This window comes from Ursus arctos, unplaced genomic scaffold (genome assembly GCF_023065955.2).
Source record: "Ursus arctos isolate Adak ecotype North America unplaced genomic scaffold, UrsArc2.0 scaffold_27, whole genome shotgun sequence".
Classification (NCBI taxonomy): Eukaryota; Metazoa; Chordata; class Mammalia; order Carnivora; family Ursidae; genus Ursus; species Ursus arctos.
This window is the reverse complement of record NW_026622952.1, coordinates 28,007,225-28,016,439: the sequence shown is the minus strand read 5'-3', so window position 1 is coordinate 28,016,439 and position 9,215 is coordinate 28,007,225. Positions and strand designations below refer to the sequence as shown.

General features: G+C 42.0%; 1 protein-coding gene across 1 annotated transcript; it reads right to left on the bottom strand.

The window, feature by feature from the left end:
- Positions 1–1,344: 1,344 nt before the first annotated feature.
- On the bottom strand, positions 1,345–7,535 carry LOC113262051 (beta-defensin 130B-like). Its single transcript, XM_026508291.2, has 2 exons — positions 7,478–7,535; positions 1,345–1,526 (listed from the first exon to the last, which is right to left on the bottom strand). The coding sequence occupies exons 1-2, from the start codon at positions 7,533–7,535 to the stop codon at positions 1,345–1,347; spliced, it is 240 nt and encodes a 79-aa protein (XP_026364076.1).
- Between the last annotated feature and the right edge of the window lie 1,680 nt (positions 7,536–9,215).

Sequence of the window (9,215 nt, the reverse complement as noted above, 5' to 3'; positions counted from 1 at the left end):
TCTTACCTCTGAAATAACTAGTGGAGATTGCATCCCACTCTGCTTGTGTAGGCCTGTAAGTGCGATCCAATTGTAATGTGATGTCACTGCTCACTCGGGCAGTCAGACATTTCCAATGATGCCCCAGCCAGGTCTAACCTAGACTGTTCATGTCAGTCCTTCTGGATTGAAAGAGAGGAGACACTCTGAACTTTCCTTAATGTTCCAGTCAATACTCTGTTGACAAAATCTACTGGCTTCAATTACGGCTTATTGCATTTTTCTATGGCTAATGATTTCAAGTTGCATTTTGTATGTGCTTCCGGGTTTGAAACCAAGAGCTACTCTGGGCATCGGTGCGTATGTGTCTAGCAGCATTCTAAGTAATAAGACAGAACCTAAAGGAAACCTTTGAAATCTTTATGGGCTCTCAAGGTCAGGAAGAACAGAGAAGAGCTGAGCTCTGGGAGAAATAAGTTCTCAGCGATGGTAACCATGCACCACACCGTTAACAAAATAAAATTCTAGCTTCCTTTGTCATGTCGCTCCCTCCCCCTGATGTTGTTACTTATTTTGATCTAATATGTCATGAGAAAGACAAGAGAATTTTGTTTGTGGGTTAATTGTTTCCATCTTTGTGAAACTCACGTCATGTAGCATTCCTGGACTCTTGCCCTTAAATTTGCTTAGCCATTAAGTAGAAATTATCCAGAATTATGACGAGTATGGTGGGAATTATTTCAGCCAGCAGGTGCAGTTATCCGATGGTGAATGCTGGGTTCTCAGCTCTTCAGCAATCCAGCTGCCCAGAGCAGACAGCCTACAGGCAGACAGGCTGTCCTGTTCCGCGCCCCCGGGGCTGTGTGACGGGGACAGGAGGCCAGCCTCAGGCCAGTGTTAGCATGACTGGTGCAATGCGCCTAGTTCCCAGGGGCAGTATCCGCAAGACCACGTGGTCAGGAGACCTTCATCCCCGTCACTTCCGGAAGTCTCTGCTAGTCATGAGATGGTATTTGTCCAGAATCAGGTGGTGTGGAGGGTTGATAATCCACTTGAGATGATCAAACACGACCTACTGCTCGTTCATATCCTTACTTTTTTACCTATTTCAAGCTTCTATCTTTATCATTTTTAAGAAATGTTCTAGAAATACCTTGAGGGTATGCGAGTCCTCTATTATGTAGTTTTGTCTTGGAGTTCCTAAGAGGCTTGTATGTGCATCGAGAAGAAATTCCCCAGGGATGAGTGCGTGTGGATTTAGGACATTTATTTCCAGTCAAGGGAGACAAACAAGGCGGGTTAAATACAGCACTGCAAAACTTATCCGTGTGTTCTGGAGTTCGAAGGGCTTCTAGTTTGTTCCCACTAAGGAGATTTTGCTTTGGGAACCGGCGTTGCATAGGGAAAAAGGACCCACCACTTTCTACAACACTTTTTCTCCTCGTTACATTCACCAATGGTGTCATCCGTGGTTGTGCATCCTCCGTCCTTGCACACGCCTTTCAGGAGAACACACTGCTTCTGCCCGGGAATAACGCCAGTCCTCGCTGCACAGAGAGAGATTTGACATCATTAAATCACCAGCACATTAAATGACCACCAAATTGTCAGTCATGCACACAAAGCAATAAATTTACAAATGGCCTTGGGATAGAAGAGATGGTATTTCCTAGAGGAAAAGATCAGGTGCTTCAGCTCGAGGGGGTGCACTTTTGTGGGGAGGAGGGCTAGGAGTGCAGGACTATACACATCTTGGAGTGGGCAGGCTGATTTCGAGAAGCTTTGAGAGAATTGTCCTCATCTGGGGCAGTGCATTTTGAAATGTCGGATTGATTTGTTGTTGCTACCGGGACTGGGGAGGCATCGTTGGTATTTAGTGGGTAAAGCAGGAGGTTATTGGATTCCCCCCTAGTGAACTGTCCTGCCCCAAATGCCAATACCTTCACTAAAAAGCACTCTTTCAAAGGAAGTATCCACCCTTCCGTCCCCTCTCTGATCACCCCGTCCACGCTTACGGCATCCCTGTCCGATGGAACGAGTCTAGCACCTTTTATAGACAGTTCGCCAATCCTGTAGAGTCCACCTTACCTAATTTCCCCATTGAGGACTCTGCGGACAACACATTTTCTGTGTTGTCTAATGCCACTTATCTGTAGATACGTGAAAAGAATTTCTCTCAAAAGCTGAAATGTGTTTTTCCTTAAATGTATCTGTTTTCCTAATTCGTTTGGCCACTGAGAAGCACGTAACAGAGTGTGTGCCCAAGGGAGGAGCTTGCTTTATTCTTAGGGTCCTTCCTGTAGCCTTTCAGGCATAACTAGGGTTCCTTCTTTCCCCTGTGGATCCCTGTGGACGTTACATAAAAGACACACTCTGTTCATGTTCATTAATAGACATTAGTCCCCGAACCATCCAGTTAACCCACCTGCATCTCCTGTTGTCTTTACTTCCTGTAACAATGCTAACCGTAACTGGTGTCTTTGCTGCCTGACTTGTACCTCTTCACTCCTAGTGTGACCCCCTTTGTGCCTCTGAATCTTTTTTTTAATGTAAATCAGCGTCTTACAATTGTTTCTCCATTCTGTAGAAAAATAATAGCCAACTAACCCAACACAGCCTTCTGTAACTGAATTTTCAGAACCTGCGTGACACTGTTCTAGTCTTGCTAGAGGATCCAGCCCGGAGCCAGCTGGGGTCACACCCTGGCCGCAGGCTGGCCGTCTATTAACACGGGGTCTCCGGGCAACACGAGAATGGCCTCGTGGGGGAGCTGGGCCATGTCTTGTGGCGCTGTCTCTGCTGGGCCAGTTCTGGAGGAGAAAATCTCTGTCCTTCAGGGAGAGAACCGAGGTTCTCACGAGACAGTTGTGCCAGGCGTGGGCTCGGCTGCCTCGTCTACACAGAGCACAGGCCCGTGCTCCGCTGTGCAGCGTTCCCGTTGGTGGCTTAGTCTCTCCCGTGATAACTTCGTCCAGGTGCTCAGTGTAACATATGGGGACATTTTCAGGTGTCCTAATGAAACTAAAATCAAAACTTCTTGGTACGGGGAAAGACGGAGCGAGAAGCAGCAGGGTAGTCCTGTCACGCATTATACTGGAAGGTTCAACTTCCTGTGACGGTCCGTGGTCTAGGGTAGCACCACTCTCTTCTTGCCAGATGCCTCTCGCTTGAGTCAAAAGGATCAGAGCAATTCATCCTTCCAGTGACGTGCTGTCTACTGAATAGGAGGCTTGATTTAAGGACGTGTCACCTGACCAGGAAGCCCTAGAGTTATAATCTCCCTTCTAACCATGACTGGGACGTGTGTTCATGCCCAGGCACTACTTCAAGTCCGGAAGGTAATATTAAGTCACCTGGTTCATACGGAAGAGCATTTCTTCCCAGATATTGACACTTATTTTCACTCACTGGCGTAATAGTAGATAAATAGAGCAATTGAAGAGAATGATCTAATAGATATCAGAATTTGTATGCTATTAATGTGTTATAATGGTTATGTCACATGCAGTGGGAGAAGGGATATGTATTTAATCATTGCTGTTGGGAAAAGAAGACGTAGATGCTTACTTCCTATGGTATCACAACATAAACGTCCGTAGATGAAATGGGGGAAACTTAGAATCACACAAAAATAAAAGACCATATAAGAGAACATACATCTAACCTCAAAAAGGACATGATTTTCTCAGCGTAAGAACTCACTGAGTTACTAGCTGTTCTATTTCTTGTGGTGGGGGCTTGGAGAACAGTGTTCGGGTGGGGTGGGCTCTCCCTGGAACTTTATCAGCTAAGAAATAGATTGGCAGTTTTCTTTTCCGTAGGTAATATAGAGTTCAGGCTGTCTTTGCTCCTGTCCAACGTGCTCTGTTTAAATATTCTTCTCCAGAGTCAGTATAAGAAGAATGCTCTAATTGTCTTAATTCTCGGGGAGCTAATTAATCAATTCAAGAGTTAGGCCATTCTGGGGCGCCTGGGTGTTCAGTCAGTTGAGCAGCCAACTAGTGATTTAGGCTCAGGTCATGATCTCATGGGTCACGCGCTTGAGCCCCGAGTCAGGCTCCACGCTCATCAAGGAGTCTACTTGAGAGTCTCTCTATTCCCTCTTCCTCTGCCCCTCCCCCCTCTCCATCTCTCTCTCTCTCTCTCTCTCTCTCAAATAAATAAATAAGTCTTTTGAAGAAAAGCATTATGCCATTCTAGCCTCTTTATGTCCCTACTCTCAATCAGAGTGTTCATGTGTGTGTATATATATACACATATACAAATTTATATATATATCTCATATATGTAAAATACATATACTTTTCTAGGACATCTTGGATCTTTTTGAGAGACATATGAAGATATATGCTCAAGTAGGGATCAGTTAACATTCATTGGACTGTAGGTTGATAAACCAACATTTTCTGTTTGGATTATGTACTTTCTTTGGAGAAACTTCCTTCATGAAAACAGTGACCTTTTTTATTTGATTTTTTTAAGAATTTATTTATTTATTGGACAGAGAGAGAGCACAGTCTGAGCATGATCATGACATGGAGAATCCACAGAGAGCAGATCAGGCTTATTTTCCATTAGATCACAGTAACTATAAGATGGAAAAGATAGGAATTTTGATTTCCTAATTCCTTACGATTGTTATTTATACATTTTCTCTATTTTCACACAGTTGCTGGTGGTTTCTCAGACTTAATTCCATGCGTTTACCTCTAAAGACGATTCTCCCAAGATTAGAAAGGAAGGAAGCTACTGTAAATTTGACACTCCTTCTGCAGTGGAACCAGGAAGGGATTCTGAGGACAGGACAATTGAAATGGTGAAAGAAAGGGAAGATGTCAAGGGGACCTGTCAAGCTTGCAGGCTGCCGAGCACCCATACATAAGCCTAGTGTATGTGCAGAAATCGAGAACCCCTGTGTGATTTAGATACTAGTAATTTCTATTACCCATGTATAAAGTCTGATTGCCTTGCCCTCCTGGCTCTTAAAATGCCCCCTACAGACTTAGCCTGGGTGCCCACTTCTACCTTCATGTCATTCCATGAAATGCCTGGCACCTTTGCTAGTATGAGCTAGTGCCAGTTTGTACCCAGCTAGCGTGGCGGCCTTCTTGCAGTTCCTTGGCATGCTGTGTTCTCCTCTCCATCAGCGACACTGCGTTGGCATCTTCCTCTGCCAGCAGTGTTGACTGCTTCTCGCAAGCGATTCATTAACACTTATCTTTCTATTTGGGGCTCGAAAGACATGCCTCAAGGATGTCTCTGACATTGCAAACAAGACAATGACCACATGTTAGGGGCACTCATAGTACTCTGTTCTTCTCTATTGTGCTTATTAACATTTATAATTCTATATTAATTTGTGTAATCATTTGACTAATGTCTGTCGTCTATAGCGGAAAACACTTTCCTTTGTTTCCCACCGTACCCTGGGTGTTGGTGAAAGACACAGCGTGTGAATAATAAGAGGTGCTCGTAAATATTTGTTACCATGGAACGCGATAAGGTACTGTCTGACCCCACACGCGTTCTCTCTCTCCTGTTCCTGATAAAACCCCTTGGCTTCGGTCTGTTTTAGACTATCTACTATCTACTATCTAATACTGTCTTACTTTTGGATGCACTGTTGTATTTGTGAGTATCCAGTCTTGTCATTATCATATTAACTTCTCTAAATGTTAGCCTTAGATTTCCTAGAATCCTATTTTACCATAAATCATTTCTGGCCTTTGCTCTAAGACACCTTTTTTCTCAGTGTGCTTCCCTCACTACTACTGAACCATTGCCGTGTCCCCTTTCCCACTAGAATGGTGGCTTTTGGCCAAAGTCTACTTCAAGGAGATCTATCCCTTGTTAACCCTTTAAAAAAAAAAGACCCAGCTAGTAACATGGGCTATGACTTCGGGGAGGAGACAGCGATTTAGTTGAGCTGAATTTAGCTCAGATGCTGGAAGGCAAGCATGAGCAAAACCTTTCAGTCATCCACTGTGCAGGCATAATTCTCTTGTGGCAAGTGCCTTCGTTGATGGCAGTTTATCTGATTTTAAGGAACACAGATCAGGAGAATTTAAAGACTAGCATTAATAGTCCAGTAATAATGGCAGAACATTTAGCCCATGTGACATGCTTACCTTAAACAGTGAAGGAAAGAATTTGGAGGCAAGTGAAATAAGATGTTTCGCAGACATTGTATCTTCCAAAAGAGGAAATATAGGAATCTACTTAGATTCCTCGATATTTAGTTAGGAGATTTTGAGGTAAAAACTCTGAGAGAAATCAGGGTTACCATTTTACGGGCATATCCACACCTGTAGATTGATGGGACCCACACTGACCCAGATTAAAGATGTTTCTAGCTGCAGTGTTGCCACTACCTGTGTGACATCAGTAAAGTCATATTCTTCATGTAGACATGGATTCTCCTATCTGTAAAATTAAAGAATTCACCATTAAATTGCCTTCTAATTTTAAGGCATGATCATTGTATGATTTTACATTGCATGTCACTACAAGTGTGTCTGGCTGCAGCTGTGTCTTCTTGTGACAGATCTGAGAACCAAATGAGAATTACGTTGTAAACTCCTTCAGTTGGAGACGACTATATACCAGGTAGATCCCAAGATAGCCACAGAGTAGGCAAAGATCAAACAAGTACTGTTGATTATACTTAAAAGAATCTTAGAGATGAACCAACAAAGCAAGTGAGTTATCCAGGCCTCATCTGTGTTCAGTGACCACAGACATTATTTTGAGAGATGCGAACATCCCTCCATTAACGGTGGGGAGAGGAATTATTAGTTCTTATGACGATCTGGTTGAACCAGCCTGAAGAGGACCACATTCCCCTTTTCCTTTGATTCTACATTTTCATATTCAAACTTCTGAATCATGGGTCCTAAAGATATAATTCATATTCTTAAAATGCTTTATCCGTATTTTGTCCTATGCTTGAAATTTTGCCACCAAATACTTTATTCCTCTGCTTATACTTTTTCCAAATTCCCCTGCTCCCTATTGTCTTTTTTTTATAACTTAATGCAATCCCTTCTTGTGGAGCTCTGTCTTAAGGACCTAACTTCTACCCTTCACAAATATTCCTCACCGACAGACTCTACCTCACTTCCGTTCACTAGCCAAGTTTGAACGAAGAGCTGCCATGTGCACTCTCCTTTTTGGAGAGGGGCCTGGTAAAGGCTACTTGATTTGTTTGCTAAGCCTTAAGTCATATGTCATAGCTTCTCCACTCTCTCTTTAGTTGAGCCCCACTTTTTAAGTATGGAGCTCCTGGATCTCATTTTCTGTTGACGGAAATCTGGTTTTACAGTTTGGGCCTCATCAGTTCTAAGGGAGAGGATCATGATAGACTTCTGATCCCCTAAGGCTGAGCATTAAGGTCTGAGTTAAAATGGCTACAGTATCATTGAGCATCCCAGTAGACCTCCTAAAAAACCCACAGTTATTCAGCTTCTCCTAAGGAACCTACAGTTATTCACCATCTTACCTTTTGGTATCATAGTCACAAAGAGGAAGAGAACAGAAAGAAGGGAATGGAGTCTCATGATGGAATGCCCAGTAGAGAGGTGAGTGATCAGGGATAGTGGAACACAGGGCCTTTTATTTACTTCTGGGGGACTGAGGTTCCTTTTGGTCAGTGAAGCTTAACAAGTAAGAAAATAAAACAGCTTCCGTTGGAATATTTCCAAACCCTGGAATCTCTAAATTTGGTGACAAATTAACCTAATTACAGGAAGCCAGATGGTTAACCCTTTACTTTTCCTACGGGATCTCAAATTCCCCAGAGGCCAGTACCTTTGGCCAGTCGTCTTTTGAAGGAGGCCAAGACACCAGATCATGTGAGTGTACAATCTTTATTACCAAAAGTACTCTGACTTGCAAGAGAACTCTTCCACAATACACTCTTTTCCACAATAAGGATAAGAAAATTGCCTAAGGACTGTTTTAAAAAAAAGAAGTTGCATTTTTAAGTTATTCCTGAAAAAAGAGACTAGTGTCATATCTGTACAATGTTCTTAATAGTATCTGGAAGGCAAATAGGCTTAGGTCACACTGAAGACTAACATTTTCTCAGCTATTAATCCTTTGTGTAACTGTCCCACATGTGAGATCAGGAGAGTTAAAATATCAAAGACAAAGAGCACACTATTTCTTCAATAACCATTTATTGTCAAAAGATTATATGGGTACAACTTCCAGAGACTTCCTAACCTCTCACCCTGCCCCTCTGTATAAAATGGCTGTATTGAAAATCTAAAAACATGCCTTTGGCCAAGAATCAGTTGACCTAAAACAAGTCTTCTAAGGCTAATTTACCTACCGATCAATGGCTTAATGATACATTTATCTAAATTATATTTTCATTTATAAACTTTCATATGTGATACCAGCTTTTTGGGGGGAAATTTTATATACTTTTATGTCTCCCATTTTGGTTACTTTTGATCGTGTTCATGTTTGTTGTTAATGTGTTATTATTTAATTTATTTTTAAGAATTGACATATAACTTGCCTAGATTGAAGATGTACAGTGAGTTGATTTGATGTATTTATATGTTGCGATATATTACCACTATGGTGTTAGTTAACACCTCCATCAGGTCACACAATTGTCATTTCTTTCTTGTGGTGAGAACAGTTAAGATCTAGTCTCTTAGTAACTTTGAAGTTCATAATACAGTATTATTGACTATACTCACTATGCCGTGCATCAGATCTCCAGAACATCCTGGTTAGCTGTAAGTTTGTACCCTTAATAATATCTCCCCAATTCCCCCAGCCTCTAGCCCCTGGTAACCACCATTCTAGTCTCTGTTTTAATGAGTTCAGCTTTTTTAGATTGCACATATAAGTGACATCATATAATATTTGCCTTTGTCTGACTTCTCACTTAGCACAATGCCTTCAAAATCCATCCATGTTGTTGCAAATGGCAGGATTTCATCTTTTCTCATGATGGAATAATATTTCATTGTATATATATATATATACCGCTTTTTTCTTTATCTGTTTACCATTAATGGACACTTAGATTGCTTCTGTATCTTGGCTATTGTGAATAATGCTGCAATAAACATGAGAGTGCAGATATCTCTTCAAACTCCTGTTTTCGTTTCCTTTGGACAGATACCCAGAAGTGGGACTGCTAGGTCATATGGTATTTCTGTTTTTAATTGTTTTGAGGAACCTCCACTGTTTCCATAGTGGATAAACAATTTTGCATC

Excerpts from the sequence above, each read along its gene's own strand:
- LOC113262051 (XM_026508291.2), bottom strand. The coding sequence starts at position 7,535 with ATGAGACTCCATTCCCTTCTTTCTGTTCTCTTCCTCTTTGTGACTATG. Across the intron at positions 1,527-7,477 it reads TGTGACTATGATACCAAAAG|CGAGGACTGGCGTTATTCCC; the intron begins GTAAGATGGTGA and ends CTCTCTGTGCAG.